This window comes from Rhinolophus sinicus, chromosome 5 (genome assembly GCF_057876585.1).
Source record: "Rhinolophus sinicus isolate RSI-liver-muscle chromosome 5, RSI-T2T, whole genome shotgun sequence".
In the NCBI taxonomy this organism is placed as follows: domain Eukaryota; kingdom Metazoa; phylum Chordata; class Mammalia; order Chiroptera; family Rhinolophidae; genus Rhinolophus; species Rhinolophus sinicus.
In genome coordinates, this window is record NC_142505.1 from 44,299,141 (window position 1) to 44,316,643 (window position 17,503).

The window sequence follows — 17,503 nt, forward strand, 5'->3', positions numbered from 1 at the left end:
TAAGTGATAGAAGGAGAACTTAAACCATAATTTTGTCTCACATTAAAATTTGTGCCTTTTCCTTCTGGGTAATATTATCAGTCATACCTTTGTCAGAGGTGTTTGGCATATTACTTTTCTGCTTTAGTGGTAAAATCTTGACTAGTAGAATGAAATGAGATGCTACAAAAGAAATATGTAAAAATAATGTTTTCCTTTGCCTGATAAGATGTTGTGCCACACTTGTGGTCAGAGTGACAAGACAAATATTTTAGGAACACCAACTAGGCCAAAGACCAACTAACCAACCAGCCAACAAAAACCAGTTTAGCTTATGCTTCTGAAAGCTTGAGTTGAAAATGAGGTCTAAATGGTATGAAATATTAAGTGTTTGACCTACTAGTAGAATCTTCCTGAAAAGAGGTTGGGAATTTTATAGAATTCAAGATTCATATAATATATATATATATATATATATATATATATATATATATATATATATATATATATATATTGCCTATGAGCCTTTCTCACATGTGTTTAATCTATATAATAATATCCATTCTAGCCTGGCCTGCTGGTGACATCAGAGAGCACAATATGAACACCCTTCCATAGGGAACTGTAACTTTCATGTACCAGACCTCGGATTCATGCAGCTACTTAAAGTCTGGTCTACCAGAATGTTCCAAACCAAAGTTGAGAAGCTCAAGTTTACTCTGAAAATGTTCCTTGTCCAAGAATTAAATGCTACAGCTGTCTAGGCTTGTGCATACTCAGACCCTAGGTGGTCCAGAGTGAGTAATTTATTTTCTCCTGTGGAGGATTTTTTTAGATCTCTTGAAAGAATATTTAAGGAATTTTTGTTTTTTTAATCTCCAAGGCATATTAAAATGACTACCATGTTTCCCTGAAAATAAGACCTATCCGGACAATCAGCTCTAATGCATCTTACGGAGCAAAAATTAATATAAGTCCGGTGTTATTTTACTGTAAGACCCGGTATAATATAGTATAATAATAATATAATGTATATAGTATATGATATACCGGGTCTTAGTTTAACTTTTGCTCCAAAAGACGCATTACAATTGGTTGTCCGGCTAGGTCTTATTTTCGGGGAAACATGGTAAGACTTCAAAAATATTAATTACTTCTATCCACAGGAAGAGATAATTTTATGATAATTTTAGTACCACTGACTGTTATGCCCCGTAGTCTAAATCTCCTTAAAATCTTATTTGTGAAACTATATGTTTAATTTCAGGAATGTGGCTTCTGAGTGTAAGTATAGAACCTTAAAAAGGAATGAACAAGCCAATCTGGTGTTTTGTATTAGTATCTCCATTTTTCTGATGACTAGGATTGGAGCAACAGATATAGCAGATAATCCTGCAACTTCATTATAGGTAAACTTCAAACCTCCCAAACTTTGTATCACTCAGTTTATTGATTTGGTTATCATTCAGGTTAGTGACTGAGCTGGAGTAGAAGGAAGGGTAAGAAGAATTGAGGCAATCGTGAAACTATGTAGCCTGGTTGGTCAATTGCAGGCAACTTTCGAGAAGTGTTTTTTGTCAACCTCCTCTACCATCTGTTTTCACTGAGGTAGCATAGCAAAAACCTCTTAGATTTATGTCATTAATGTACCGCAAATATTTTTCTTTAACAAACCAGTGATTTGTACTGATGATTTGAAAGCCCCCAGGTAAATTGATCACAGATTACTAAGTTAGTTAACAGGTTTGGCCATTCTGCTTACTTAGCTGGAATAGAAGGGATGCTTTGTAACCTTCCTGTTTATAAAAAAAAAAAAAAATGCACGTGCTTGGGGGTATCGGCAAGAAGTTGACTTTATTTCTCTAACTATGTGACACCTACTAGAACCCAGAGCCACATGACCACCCCCAATCCCAATTCTCCTAACTCAATGGGTTCTCAACAGGAGCAATTTTGACCCCTTGGGGTTAAAAATTGGTTCTTGGGGTCAGGGATGGCTGAAATATCTTATTTTTTTTTATGTATAAAGCAGAGGTCTATATATACAATACGTAAACAGATATATGTTATATTTGTGGTATTAAAATTTCATGGAGGAGTACTTAGGAAAAAGTGTCTAAAAAGGCTTGTGGGGGTGGGGGCAATAATGAAAAAAACTTGGGAAACACTCCTGTACCTCTATCAAAATAAAGAAGAGTCGATGAGGGATCAGTAGAACTTGGAGTTGAGAGAAGAATGAAATGGTTGCATTGAAAGAGCTTCAGTTTTCTTTATAAAGTTGGAGTAATTGTCACCAAAGTAAGGACTATCAGAGGTTGGGATCAGAAAGGTTTAGACCACTTCTGTGGGGATAGGGGTGGCAGTGGATCTGTGCCTCCCTAGCAAGTGGTTGTGTGGGTCTGTCTCTTAGGAAAACAATAAAGTCAGTAAAATCTGCCTTGGCTTTCCTTAAGGCCTCCTGTTTTTCCCTCTTCCCTCCTAATAAAAACTACATTAGCTAGCCGTTTAATTGGAAAGCATGTTATAAGCCGATTTACACTAAGGTGACAATGACTGATGATAAATTAATGTGTTGTTATTTTCAGCGGAACTTGCATTTGAGCAGTGGGCCACCCTCGGTATAAAAGAGTTGTAGATGCTTAGGTACTCTGACAGGTTAGATCAATGGTTAGCAGCCCAGGGACCCAAGGGAATGATTGCAGTGGGTCTGCAGGAGCGCGTGCACAGCAAGAATTATCTATAGACATAATAAAGAGTGTCTCACAAATGCATGTACTGCTGTTTTAAAAAAGTGGGCATGTGCCGCTGTAATTAATAGCATAGAAACGAAAAGTACTACTGAATTTATGATGTTCCATAATTCTTATGTATTTTCTCATGCCACAAATACTAAAAGCATTGCTAGGATCCGTATCCTGAAGAGCTGAGAACCATTGTGCTAGCTGTAGTAGAGGGTCACTGCGCTTGCGGTGTGACCCGAATCCCCACACATAGGCCACTACACAGGGGCTCCCGCGGAGAGCCCTGGATGGTTTCAGGAATTTGGGCAGAAATCCCTTGAGTAAAACATTTGGTACAGAAGTCTATTTATTGACTGTTTTATTGCCTTTGTTCAGGCATCATAGGCAAACATTGCTTCACAGTGATTTGTCAGAAGTGGTTGAGCATTATTCACCGGCACTTTAAATCTTCATCATTTTTAAACTCTTTATCTACTAGAGTATCATTAGAAATATGATTGGCACTAACATTTCCAAACCTGTTGTTTCTCACTTGAGAATGATCCCTTTGTTTTAGCCTTCTCTTACCCTGGGGAAGTGGCTGCTTTTCGATCCAGGGCCCATGGCATTCTGTTTCTGGGATATCTAAAGAAATTCTTTTTTGATAATGATGTACATATCCTTTAAATAAATATTTATTTGGTAGGAATTTATTGGGGTAAGAACAAGATGCTGAAACCTTAAAACAATTTTTTTTTAAAGAAATAATATATGCCCTCTGTAATTTTATTTACTTTGCACAGATAGGCTAAAACTACAATACACTTTAAGCCAGGTTGCATTATAACAATTTCCATTATTAGCACAGTTCAAATTAATTAAATTTTACTTACTTTGCTTACTGAGGGGCTAAAAGCCACTTAGGAACTTAATATCTCTTGTGAATCTCATTGCTAGAATGCAGTTTTTAAAACACGATTTGATCTTTGGTTGCCATGGGAAATTGAAAAGTCTCATGACTGTATTCCATTTGAAGCCAGGTTTCGTGTGGAGGGATTTATTTAAGCTTTTGTGTTTTTTTTCATCATTATTGCTAATTTATTAAGCTTTTAAAAATACCGTTATTGATATTGATATATAATAAAGTGCAAATATTTAAAGTACACAATTGGATGAGCTTTGACATATGCATACAGCTATGAAACCATCCCCACAATCAAGATAATGAACCTATCCATTGCTCCCAACATTTCCTTGGGCCCCTTTATAATCCCTCCTTGCCCATCCCTTCCTGCTCACGGGTAAACAGTGGTCTGCTGGATTGCTTTCTGTCACTGTAGATTAGTTTGCCTTTTCTAGAATTGTATATAAGTGAAACTGTACAATCTTTTTATTGCCCGGCAATATTGATGTCTATCTTTTTAGTTCCAGTTCAGACATCATAAGAGATCTTCTAGAAGAAGAGGAAGCCTGGGAAGCATCACATAAGTGAGTTTTCATAATCCAAAAATAAGCATGTACTTTGACCTGAGAAATTATAATTCTATACAGTTGATTTTCAAACACAAGAATATTTGTGCTTTCTGATTTAAGAATAATTCACACACTTCAAGGTAAACATTTCCAGTTCACTACTTGTTTCTATATATTTCTGCTTAGAAATGGCAATTGCTGTGTAATAACTGATCACTTGTCAGAGTTGTTTTTCTAAAGACAAAGTGTTCCACTGGTTGGTTAATAGTTTGGCCTTAAGCACTGGCTTGAGTCTTTAGAAAATTTCTAATATTTTTCTAGATGTTTCCAGTCATAAGACATGTTTAGTGTAGAATAAATGCAATTTCACTCCTTCGGTACCACTTGTGAATCAGTCTGGGAAATGAGCATGTTGTGGGGGGAGAACATATTCCAGGTCCCACTGGTAGGTAGGGAGGAAAGAAACAGTGCCAAAAAATAATACGTTTCCATTAATCTCTACCTACAGGAGCGATTGGGAGTACGACAGGGCAGTTTGCTCCACTGTAATTTCATGATCACATACCTCAAAAGGGCCCTCAAAACTTCCTAGCAGTTTTAATGTTTCTGTGATCATTTCTTTGTCCTGTTCTTCACAAGGATTATTTGAAACCTGAGCTTTTTTCAGTGGCTTCACCATTAGCTGAAGACCTCTTTTCCCTTACAGGGAAAATAGAAGCCATTATATAGGAATCCTCTTTCCAGACATATAAATCTGTCTGTATTTGTACGTGTTTGATCCTCATTTCCTCCTTTTATAATAAAGGGATCTCCTGTGTCCTGTCGGATGCTAATTCCTCCTACCTTTTTCCTGCTCTCTTGTCAGGAACTTTGCTCCGTTCCTTCTCTCTCATGTAGGAAACCTCTCCCTCTCAACTGTATCTTTCTCATTGGGTTTTCAGTATGCTCAAATCTTTCCCATCTTAAAATCAACCAACCAAGCCACCAACAGACAAAAAAAACCACACCTGTCTCAATCTTATCTCACACAGTCTCGCCCTGCAGCTACTATTGTATCTCTTCTTCCTTTCTTAATTGATGATCTCTACTTGCAATTTCCATTTCCGCATCTCCCACTTACATGCTCTTCAGCATATTTAGCCAGTCCCATCATTCTGAAATAGCTTTTACTCAAGTCATTAAAGACCTCCATGTTGCTAAATGCAAAGGACGTTTTTTTAGAACTCATCTGCCTTGAGTTCCTAGCCATATTAGATACTATTGACTTCTTCACCTTTCTTAAAAGCCTCTCTTCTTTGGTTTATGAGACACAGTACCCTGGTTTTCCTCTTGCTCAACCAGCTCATTAATTGTTGATGTGGGTCAAGATTAAATTTATCTCATAATAAATTCATCTCTGCGCTCCAGATGCATACGTTAGCTACCTATTTGATGTCCCTTCTTAGATATTAAGACACCTCAAAATTAATATGTCTAAAGCTGAACACTTGACCTTATCTACTCTCTACCATCCCCCCAAAATGTTTTTAAAACAAAATAAAAACATGATCCAGGCCGGCCCGGTGGCTCAGGTGGTTAGAGCTCCATGCTCCTAACTCCGAAGGCTGCCGGTTCGATTCCCACATGGGCCAGTGAGCTCTCAACCACAAGGTTGCCGGTTCAACTCCTGCAAGGGATGGTGGGCTGCGCCCCTTGCAACTAGAAACGGCAACTGGACCTGGAGCTGAGCTGCGCCCTCCACAACTAAGACTGAAAGGATAACAACTTGACTTGGGAAAAAAAAAGGCCTGTAAGTACACACTGTTCCCCAGTGAAGTCCTGTTCCCCTTCCCCAATTAAAAAAATAAAAAGAAGGGGACAAATGGGAATATTATAAAAAAAAAAAATTAAAAAAAAATAAAAACATGATCCTTTTCTGGTGTTCCTTTTCAGTCCATTTCTTAAGCCACAAATAACTATCATTTTGGACATCTTGTTCTCTGTTGCCTGAATGAATATCTAGTCTATGACCAGTCTTACAGATTTTATTTCTTTAATATCTCTGGAATTCATCAGTTTATTTCTACCCCTCTCATCATCTTAATTCATTCAACCATTGTGTCTTGATTGAGCAATAGATTATGTCTTAATTTGTCTATCCTCATTTCCTCTGACTTCTTTACAACCTGATCTACATACTGCAGCTAGAGTGACCTTTTCAAAATGAATAAATGATCACTGTTACTCATCTCTCCACTTTAAAAATTGTCAGTGGCTTTTTATACCTTTTAGGGTTGAGAAGGGACTCTTTACATTCCTAAAATGACTGCATGATCTGGTCTTCTCCAGACTCATGTCTTATCACACACCTATGCATTCTCTCTGCTCCATTGCTACAAACTTTTTAGGTCCTGCCTTCATGCCAAGCTCCCTCCCACCAAAGGGCCTTTGAACAGGCTTGTCCTTCTACCCAGAGCGATCTTCTCATCTTTGTTCCCTAGGTTACCCATACTCACGCTTCAGATCTAAATTCCAGGCCTGCTTCTCATAGAAGTCTTCTCTGACCCTGCCTTCTGGACCACGTCCTTTCCAGCACATTCATGTGACTATTTGTCCATCTCCCCTACTGGTCTGTGGGTTCAATATTGTAACCCCAGTGTCAATACAATCCCACCTCAGTAAATACTTTACATATGTGATCTCATTTAAATAGCAAAACAACACTATGAGGTACTGTTATTCCTGTTATATAATGAGGAAACTGAAGCTGAAAGGGGTAAATCTCCAGCCCAACGTCACTTAGCAATAAGTGATGAGAGAGAGAGCTGAGATTCTAGCCTAATGTGTCAAAAGTCAGCACTTTGAACCATTAAGCTATACTATCTTTCCAAAGGAGAAGTTTACTGTGCTATTGACATTTTGTAGTTTCATAGCTGAATTGCTGGGCGAATGGAAAAGTGTGGTATATCCAGGGACAGCATTATGAGTAGGTGTATCAGGCTAAATGGTGGCTCAAGCTAATGTTTTATGAAAGTTTAAGATTTTGGCTGCATTACTCTCACCTAAGCGTTATTGAGCTTTGAATTCTGGGAGAGGAGGTTACTCCTTAGCTAACTATGTCCTCTTGTAACAGGAATCGCCTTGTCCATGCTGAATTAAAACCCTGACACTAATGGCCATGAAAAGCTGTGGTCCAGAATTCCTGAGCCCAAGCCCATTCTTGATAATGATGACCTCTTAAAGTCATTGTTATAAGAAAGCACTTAGAAAACAAAACCCATCATTTGATCCTCAGAGATAATGAATGTTAAAGCTGGAAGAATGTAAGAGGTCATCTAGTCCAATCCCTTCATTTTTGTAGAAAAGAAAGCTGAGCTCAGAGAGGTAAATTGACTAGGTCAAGGTCCTCAGCTAGTTAGTGAGCTCACTGCCAGGATCAGAACATAGGCCTCTTGATTTCAGCAGAGTGCCCACTAGTTAAAACAAGCTTCTGCCATAATGTTGCTTTAGAGTCGGAATCAGGAAAAGCCTCCATAGCTTTACTTTTCAACAAAATGTGGTAGTTTTACAAATACCTGTCTTATGCTTATAGGTATATTTTGTAGTACCACAGTGGCATATTTGAGATGTTAGTCCTAGAACATACTATTTCAGTTTCAACACATTCTCCTAATTCCATAAATGTTTGAGAGGTTCTGTTAGCAAAACGGTGCTCCATATAAAGCAGTAATTTCATAAGCGGCGGAAAAAAAACAAAACTTATTTTCTACAGACTGCTCTTGTGTTCTTATGTCCATAAATATTGGTTCATCGTACCATTTTGAGCTACAGCTATATTTACATTCAACAGAATGAAAACTAAGGGAATTGGTCTTGGTCTGTCCTTTCCTGTTTCCAGATTGTGTTTCCGTATACATAAAATGTGGGGAAAATATATCAGCCTCAGAGAGTCTGGTCCCTTCCATCCAGACATCCTCTCCCACTGTCCCCTCTTTCAGTGATGAACGGGAGGATCACGGTCTGCCCCACTGTTCAGGCCAGACACTTAGGGATTATTTTCAGCTTGTCACTCTCCCTTACCTCTCTTGTGCAGTAGATTGCAAGTCTGGTAGGTAAGTGGCCTCAGACTTCAGCGTTCTCAGCATCAGCTGGAGGACAGGATAAAACGGATCAGTGGGCTCTGCACAAGTCTGAGGTTTGGATTCAGTGGATCGGAGTGGGACCTAATAGTTGGCATTTTCCCCATGCTCCCAGGTGTTGCCGATGCTGCCCGGGGTCCCCACGTGGCGTAGCACTACACAGGCTTCCTCTATAATGCCCGTCAGTCCCTGTGTGCCACGGCCTGCTGCCAGCCCTTTGCTCCTCCCCAGGTTTTCACAACGACCGTCCGTCTCTTTGCCTCTAGTCATCACGGTTTACTCTGCCGGTGAAATCTGGAGCACACTGTGTTCCCTCTGTCCTACTTCAAAGTTCTTCAGGGCTTCCCCAGCGTCCCAGCGGTCCATTGTGGCCCCGTCTACCTGTTGGCTCGTGGAATTTCATTTGTTCCTTTCCCCTCCCCACCCACCCCTGTTTCAGCCAAGCTGAACTACTCACAGTCGCCTCAGAGAGTCATGACGCCTTGTCTCTGTGCCTCTGCTCCTGCTGCTGCTTCTGTCCAGATTGCCCTTTCCCCTTTCTTCATCCGGATAGGACTTGTCATTCCTTCTTCACAGCTCCATTCAGAAGGCCCTGACTCTGCTTCTGCAGCGCTCTGCACTTAGTACCCGACTCCATTTCCAGAGTATGTTCACTGGGCCTTGACTCCTGGCACGTAGCACAGTGCATGGGGAGCCCACAGTGGGCACTCAGCAAGCATCTTGAGTGACGGAATATGTTAGCCAATGCTTATGGCATCTGAATGTGCGCACTAGTAGTTCTTGGCATTGGTGACACAGCATCCATAGCTTTAAGAGCCTGTGAATGGATAAGGATTGTCACTGAGAAATCTTTTTAACTCTTATCTCATAGTGCCTTAAAAAGAAAATTTTAGGGAATAGCACTATCTCTAATATTTTTTACCAGAAAAGGAAGAATTGCTTTCCCTACTGATAATCTGCATTTCATCTTCACCCCATGAGAAGTTGTTGCATTCTCTTTTGAGTCTGTCATGTTTGCTAATGGAGGACTATTAATAATTTGGCTACTTTGGGGATGTAACTTTATTGAAGTTTAATATATACACATTAAAGTGGACAAATGTTAGGTATACCGCTTGGTGAAGTTTGACAACTGAATACACCTGGGTTCCTTTGGTTCCTTTGGTGTGGCCCCTCTGAACCATTCCTCCCGGTAGTGTGAGGCCACACTGATTCTGGGCTTGGCCATGTGAGGAGAAGCTTGATGAGCGTGTGCTCAGTGGGCCTTGTCCTTTTGACACTCACTCGTGCGATGGTCCTCTTGGAACCAGCCCCTCTGCAGTGAGAAGCCCAATCCAGGCATGGGAAGAGGCCAACTGGAGGAGAACCAGGGGCTCAGCCCTCCCTCCTGTCACTGAGCTCCCAGCCAGTAGCCAGCACCAGACTTCAGTCATGTGAGGGAGCCTTCTTGAAAGTGGATCCTCCACACCCAGTTAAGCGGCCTCTTTCAAGCCCTGCTGCCCAGATCTCGAATCATGACCAAATAAGTGATTGTATTGTTTTATGCCTCTTAAGTTTGAGAATGGTTTGTCACGTAGCAATAGATAACCAAAACAGAAAGCAAACACAAACATTTTCTATTTAGTTTAATTGCTATGTAACAAATCACCCTAAATCTTAGGAGCTTATTTGCTTATGATTCTTCCGTCTGAGCTGGCCTCAGACTGCGGTGGTCATTTACGTGGCATGCAGACAGCTGGCAGGGTAGCTGAGGGCTCTGTTCAGCTGAGCTGTGTGGACTTCGCTCTTTTTCCATGGAACCAGGGAGCCTCTTCTTCTCCATGTGGCTTCTCTACATGGTCTCTCCGTGTGATCTTTCCAACAGGATAATGCGACATCTTATATGAAGGTTCAGAGCTCCAGGGCCAGTTACCAGTTTGTTGCCTCTCAGCTCCAAATTCACACTTTTTGCCTTCTCTGTGAAAATTGAATTAAAATATCACTCTTTGCCAGCTCGCTTGATGTTAAGTTTTATTACTAGAGGGCACTGGATAAACATTGCAAGAGGAAGGGGTTTTGTCTCTTTGTTGCAGTTAGATCACAGGCTAGGCGCCTGCAGAGGTGTAGCTTCCCCAGTGCCTGGTCCTACAATGCACACTGGCCACCAGCTCATTGTTCTACCAATAGCACTAGTTCTAAGCCACAGCTGTGCTGTCTTCAGCCAGGTATCTAGGTCTGTCTGGGACAGAATTGTCAATGTTGAATGCATGCCCCAACACACACACAGAGCCTCATGGCAAAAACTGGTTTTGCAAGGTGTCTTGTGTTATGTTGGTTCCAGGTGATTAAGGAAACTTATGTCCAGTCATTCGCTGATCACTAAGCTAAACAAGCAGACGCTTCACTGGCAACACACAACAACGAATGCATATTTACAGAGTTAATTGAGAAAGTCACTAACAACAGCATCAACTAACCCTGGAGAAGTAGGAAAATCTAATTGGCAGAGTTACCACTGTATATTCTTACAGATGTCCAGTTTTCAACAAAAATTATGAGACTTACAAAGAAACAAGATCCCAAGATCCTATGGCACATATATAGGGAGAAAAAATCAATAAAAATGTCCCAGAGGAAACTCAGACATTGGACTACCAGACAAACCTTTAAATCAGCTGTTTTAAATATGTTGAAAAAACTAAAGGAAACCATGTCTAAAGAACTAAAGTATGAGAACAGTGTCTCACAAAATAGAGAATACTGATAAAAAAAATACTGATAGAAATGATTTAAAAAAAACACAAATTCTGGAATTGAAAGGCATAACAGCTGAAATGAAGAATTCACTAAGGGTCTCAACAGCAGATTGGGTAGGTGGAAGAAAGAATTAGCAAATTTTAAGATAGATCAATTGAGATTATTTAGCCTGAGGAACAGAAAGAAAAAAGGATGAGGAATAATGAACAGCCTCAGACCGGTGGGATACCAACAAGCATACAGCATATGCACAGTGAAGCCCCATTAGGAGATAAGAAAGAGAAAGGGGTAAAAAGAAAATGTCAAGAAATAATGGCTGAAAACTTCCTAAATTTGATGAGGCATACGTAAAGTGCTCAGTGGACTCTTGCCAAAGACAGAGAAAATTTTGAAAGAAGCATGAGACAAGTAACTCCTCACTTACAAAGGTTCTGGTGATTTCTCATCAGAAACTCTGGAGGCCAGCCAGAGGCAGTGGGATGACATTTCAAAGTGCTAAAAGAAAAAATACTGTCAAGAATTCTATATTTGGCAGGCTGTATTTCAAAAATGAAGGAGAAATTAGACCTTCCCAGAGGAAAAAAAATGGAGAGAATTGGTCTTTAAAAAATACTATACTAAAGGGAGTTGTTAAGGCTGAAATGAAAGAACAGTAGACAGTAACTTGAATCCACATAAAGAAATAAAGAGCACCAGTAAAGATAAATGTAAAAGTATAGGTAAATACAAAAGACAGCATAGATGCATTTTTTTGTAACTTTTCCCCTCATCTGATTTAAAAGACAGCTGCACCAAGCAATAATTATAAATCTGTGTTGATAATCATACAATGCATAAAGATATAATTTGTGGGACAGTATTAGCAGAAAGGAAGGAGAAAGGAACAAAGCTATTTAGGAGCAATGTTTTTGTATACTACTGAAATTAAGTTGGTGTTAATCTGAGCTAGAGTGTTATAGATAATACATTAATTATAATCCCCAAGGCATCCATTAATAAAATAAAATTTAAAATATAGTAAAAGAAGTGACAGTGGGTTTAAATTGGTACACTAGAAAATATTTAATACCAAAAAAAGTGATGAATGGAAGAACAAAAAAAAGACATAAGCTGTATAGAAAACAAATGGCAAAGTGACACACATAAGTCCTGCCTCATCAATAAATACATTAAGTATAAATGGATTAAACACTTGATTAAAAGGCAGAGATTGGCAGAATAGATTTTTAAAAAGACATTAATTCAGCGATACGCTGTCTACAAGAGATGCACTTTAGACTCAAAGACACAAATAAGTTGAAAGTAAAACGATAGAAAAAGATATACCATGCAAACAATAACCAAAAGAGAGCTGGTGTGGCTCTATAATACCAGACAAAATAGACTTTAAGACAAAAAAGTATAAAGGCAAAGAAAGATATTTTATAATGTTTAAATGATAATCCATCAAGAGCATATAGTAATTATTAACATATATGCACCTCAGAGTAGCAGAGCCCCCAAAAAAAATGAAGCAGAAAAGATAAATAAAAGCGACCCCAAGAAACCCTTAAAAATTAAATGAGAAAAATTCTGAAAAGAGAAATCACCTAGGAGCAGCAAGCAGCAAAAGCCAATCAAAAATTATTGCTGATGGTCCTGGCCTCTCCCTGTGTACAGTCTTTTGTGGATGGAGAGGCAAGCAGGCTAAAGGCAGTGTGTGCCTGTGGACTTACCTCTAGACGGTTTTCTTATTCATCAGCAGCCTGGCCTGTAATGGAAAGAAGGATGATCCTTAAGCAAAAGAACCTGGGAAACTCCCTGGTTCTGCAAGTCCCAGGCATGTTCTATGGGCTCTAGTCTGCCTGTCTGTGCCTTGTAAGGTCTTGTGCCAGGAGCTATATCTAATAAATGTTATCGTGCAGAACTCGTCCAGCATTATTGCTCTGATTGTTTTTGTATTGCTTATTTGACTTCACAAAATCCTAAGTTTAATCTGTTTGCTTATTGACCATGTCTCACTTTGTGTCTAGTATCCCTTTGCTGCCATTCAGCTATGGCTTCCCATCTTGAATCTGGAGAATCATTTCTGGACCCAAGTACAGGTCCTTACATTTATTATCCTTTCTACTTTTCTAATATTTTCTAGGTAGCGTGTCTTCTCCACGTCTATACCTCCCTCAGTCGTGCACTGCTCCTGCTTGTTCCCTGGTGCTGGGCTCCTGGTGGAGGCCAGCTGGAGGTTTTCTGCTATCTTGGCCCAGCCTCAGTTTTAGGCAGGCCCAGTGCCTGGGTCTCAGGGATGAGGCTTTCTCAGCACTCTCCCTTCCACCCATGGAGACAGACTGCTGCTACCTAACCTCTACTCACCACGTAACCTCTACTCACCACCTAACTTCTACTCACCACCTAACCTCTATTCACCCCGTAACCTCTACTCCGTCTGGTGCGAGGTCATCAGCCCAAGAGGGTTTTCTGCCCCTCCTCCAGAGGTACAGGTTTTTGTTTTGAACATTTCCCCAGCAGCAAGGACTCTTTGACTGTGTTCTTGCAAATGATTGCCTGTCCTTCTCCTTCAGGCAGACAGATTTGACCTCTGCTCCTCTCCAGAGGCACTGGATCTTTGCCTGAGCCCCATGGGCCAGTGAGTGTCCTGCTCTTCCCTCAGCAACGTAAAGCTTTTGCTTCGTAGGAGAGAAAGGTCCAGGGAAGAGGCAGGGCTTTGTACCTGACCCGTTGCCCCCAATCAGCTGCTTTCCACCAGTCTCCTGCCCTGCTCCCCATTTTTCTCATGAGCACTCGACAGAGGCTCCTAGAAAAAAGCTTGCAAGTATGTATGAACTTTCCTGTGTTAGTGGCTGCAATACTAGCCCATAGTTCCAAATTCTTTAAAATGGTAGTTGAGAGCACCTCTTTCTCCAGTGCTCTGCCAACAGTGAGAGAATTCGCATGGCCCGTCTCTTTGGAGGGGCTTATCTTTCTTTGGAATTTTGTTTTTTTGATTGCCTTACCTCCTCAGCTCTGACAGGGGCAAGTCAGCTTAACAATTTCGTTAGACTATCTGGCTTTGTCTTGTTGCGATGGAAGCACCGCCACCCCCTGTCCCCCTTTTTTTGCAGCTTTCTGTGTAGCAGAAGCATAAACCTACTAGATTTTGATTCTGAAGAAAGGAGTTCAATTCCTGGCTCTATCACTTATGTCTGTGACGTTTGCTGAGTCACTGTTTTCTCAGTTGTAAAGTGGGAATAATAATAATAGTAATCATAATTATTATAATAGATTTGTCAGTGGACTAGAGAGCTATTTGGAGGTTTAAATGAAATAATGCCTGTGAAAGCACTTGTAGAAACACTTGCAAACTAGAAACTGCTGTAGAATAATAATGACCATTATTTTCTAAGATGCCATTTCCTCTTCTTATTCTTTCCAGAAACGATCCTCAAGACACAGAAATAAGTCCAGGACAGAATCGTCGCCCAAGATCAACTGAAAGTGCTGAGAACGAGCCGACAAATAAACGGAATAGGAATTAGTGTGGGCTTTGGCTGACTTTTCCAATGCAGTGATCAGAATATATGGGACTTTGTTGCCATATAGATTTCATATTCCTAAATGCGCAATTCAAGATTTTAGATTTTAAATTCTAAATATTATTTTTAACTGATTTTCATTCTTTTTTAACTTTCCGGAAAAAAAAAAAAAAAAGTTACAAAACATCCTCACTTGTTCACTTACCTCCTGCCTCTAAAACAGTTCTCTCTAAAAATGCTGACTTTGCATGTTCAGCATCTTTGCAGAGTACACAGACTTTTTGGCAAAGATGTTTTGTTTGGTTTTGTTTCTAGATTTCAGAATGTCCTTAAGCCACTCTCCTCTTCCATGGAGAAATCAACTTCAGAAAAGGACTCTTCAACCTTTCTACCACAAGGAGCAATTGAGGAGTGAAGGACTCTTTGTTTCTGGAAAGGCAGGATGTCCTAACTCCACCCTCGGAGTGTGTAAGCCCCTGATTCCTGGATGACAGCGTGCCTGGTACAGCAGTTAGGAGCTAGTTGTTACCCAAGTTTAAGGTAGTTGTTTGGTAGACCTGTGTCTTAAACATTACTGGAGTAGGGTGTTAGTATTTTAATTTAAAGTCACAAACAGTAACTTTAAAATATTGAGCGTAGTCTTTGGAAATGGCACATAAAAATGATGACTGTTCGTCTTTCTTTTCACTTGGGTAAATCGAATTTTTAGCACTTTGATTCCCAGCTCTTAAAAAGAATGTAATAAATGGATTTTGTAAATGAATAGACTCTATATCTCTTTAAAATCATGTCCTTGAAAAGGTGTCTCGTGACTAGTTGAGTATAAGCTACAAATTGTTGGAAGGTGTTGATCAGAAATGACCTCTGTGCAAAATGTCCAGCAGTCCGGTTCCTTTCAGAGTTCCTAATGCCTCTCTTTGGCATTTCAGAGTCAGTGTTCACCTTCCTGCCACCTCCCAACCCAAACACATCTGCTTTCTAATAACGTGATAGCAGATGCAGCAATGGTAAAACCACGTGTTCTGAGTGTGCCAGGATTTGGTGAAGTCCGCTTTCCAGAGAATGTCTCTAGTCGTTTGGTATGCTCTCGGGTTTCTGGATAACTTGTGGAGTCTCGTTATGACTTAGAGTTAAGCGTTAATGGCCATTTATTTTCTTTATAAGTTCCCTGAGCTTCAAATGGTTCTATAAGAATTTGTCATAGTCGTTTCATCTAAGACCACAAGTGGCACCTTTCGGAAATGAAAAGCAGCACCACTCACTGAGTCTATCAAAGGATCTGATGTATGGTGAGTAAGCAGTGCCAAATAACATAGAGTTTATCATTGATCTGATATTTATATCTCTGAGTTGCCAGAAATAATGCTAAAATGAAAAGTGCTTGTTTCATTGTAAAGTACACAGTCTACTATAAATTCACCAGGAAGTAATTACTACTTTAATTGCAGCAAAAGGAGTTTGCAAGGGAGCTGTGAGACCCAAGACAGGAAGCCAGGCAAGTGCATTCGTTTAATAAATAGTTTGATTTTCTACTTACTTAGGTAGCAGTCACCATGCAGAGTGTGGGAAAAGCAGAGGTGACCAGAGGCCATTTGAAACAATGGGGGGAGAGTTTGCCCCTCAGGGGACATTTGACACTGTGGAGAGACATTTTGGCTGTCAAAACTCGGGTTGGTGGATTGCCACTGGTATCACTGGGTAGAGGGCCAGGGATGTGCTGAACAGCTACAGCACAGGGGTCAGCCCCCGTGGAGTGTTTGCTGAGGCTGCCGTAACAGTGCCGCGGACTGGGGGCTGAAACAAGACGCATTTTTTTTCCACACAGTTCTGGAGGGTAGCAGTCCAAGATCAAGTTGTCAGTAGGGTTGGTTTCTTCTAAGAGCTCTCTTCCTGGCTTCCAGATGGCCACCTGTCACTGTATCCTCACATGGTCTTTCCTTTGCTTTCACGTGTCTGTGTCCTAATCTCTGATACGGACACCAGTTATATTGGACGAGGGCTCATTCTAATGGCCTCATTTTATGCGAGTTACCATTTTAAAGACCGTCTTGCCAAATACATTCACATGTAAGGTACTGGGGGGTTAGGACTTGAAAATATGAATGGCATTGATGGGACCCACAACACCCCACAGTAAGGAATTATCCAGTTCAAAATGTCATTGGTGCTGAGATCGAGAAACCCCCAATGTAAAGGAATTCCCAAGTCTACTTGAAAAATAAGGCCTCAAGGGCATTTATTGAGCCGTATTTGTTAGCACTTAGCATATATTTAATATATGTTAAAGATCTTTTTATATTCATTTGCAAATAAGGAATTTAGGGAAAGTATTAGATCCAGAATCGAAACCAATAAGCTGAGTCCAAGCTTTACCTTTTAATGAAATTTTGATCCTTATCACTGGTTATTCTTTTTACCTCCTAAGTCTTCTCCAAGTATCACAGCTACCATGGGTATGTCACCTCACAATGGCCGTGATGCTTATGGTTTCTGAGGGCACAGGTGAGTTGCTATGTATAATTTAGAAAGGTCATTTCCAGGTGATTGTAATATGTCAGCCTATCTTTCATCTTCTAATCCATTCTCTCTATACCAGGGGTGTCCAAACTGCGGCCCGTGGGCCAACTGCGGCCCACAATCCATTGTTAATTGGCCCGCAGCAAATTCCAAAAATATATTTAGTTTACTTAAATAAACCAGGTGAGGCAATACGTACTTCACCTCGAGTGAGTGGCCCGGCTGTTTGTGTATTTTACCGCATATGGCCCTTGGTGAAAAACGTTGAAAAAAGTTTGGACACCCCTGCTCTCTACCTTTCATTGAGTCTCACTGATCTAGTTGAAAAAGTAATTCACATAAGACAATATGGATACTATAGGGAGGGTGGTATATGTTTAAAAACTAATTCTTATGGTAAAGATTCATGTCAACAGGTAGAGAGGGAGAGGGAGAGAGAGAGAGAGAGAGA

At 40.3% G+C, this 17,503-nt stretch overlaps 1 protein-coding gene across 5 annotated transcripts in view; it reads left to right on the forward strand.

Moving 5' to 3' along the window:
• Nucleotides 1–14,710, forward strand: part of RAD18 (RAD18 E3 ubiquitin protein ligase) — a 104,327-nt gene extending 89,617 nt beyond the window's left edge. For 3 of the 5 annotated variants that reach the window (XM_019748235.3, XM_074313051.2, XM_019748238.3), the window contains 2 exons: nucleotides 4,125–4,187; nucleotides 14,436–14,679. In XM_019748235.3, coding sequence (XP_019603794.1) covers nucleotides 4,125–4,187; nucleotides 14,436–14,538 — 166 coding nt within the window. In that variant the 3' untranslated portion in view covers nucleotides 14,539–14,679. Of the gene's footprint in view, nucleotides 1–4,124; nucleotides 4,188–14,435 lie in introns of all 5 variants that reach the window. The other 2 variants (XM_019748236.3, XM_019748237.3) reach the window with 2 other exon arrangements.
• The last annotated feature ends 2,793 nt before the right edge of the window (nucleotides 14,711–17,503 follow it).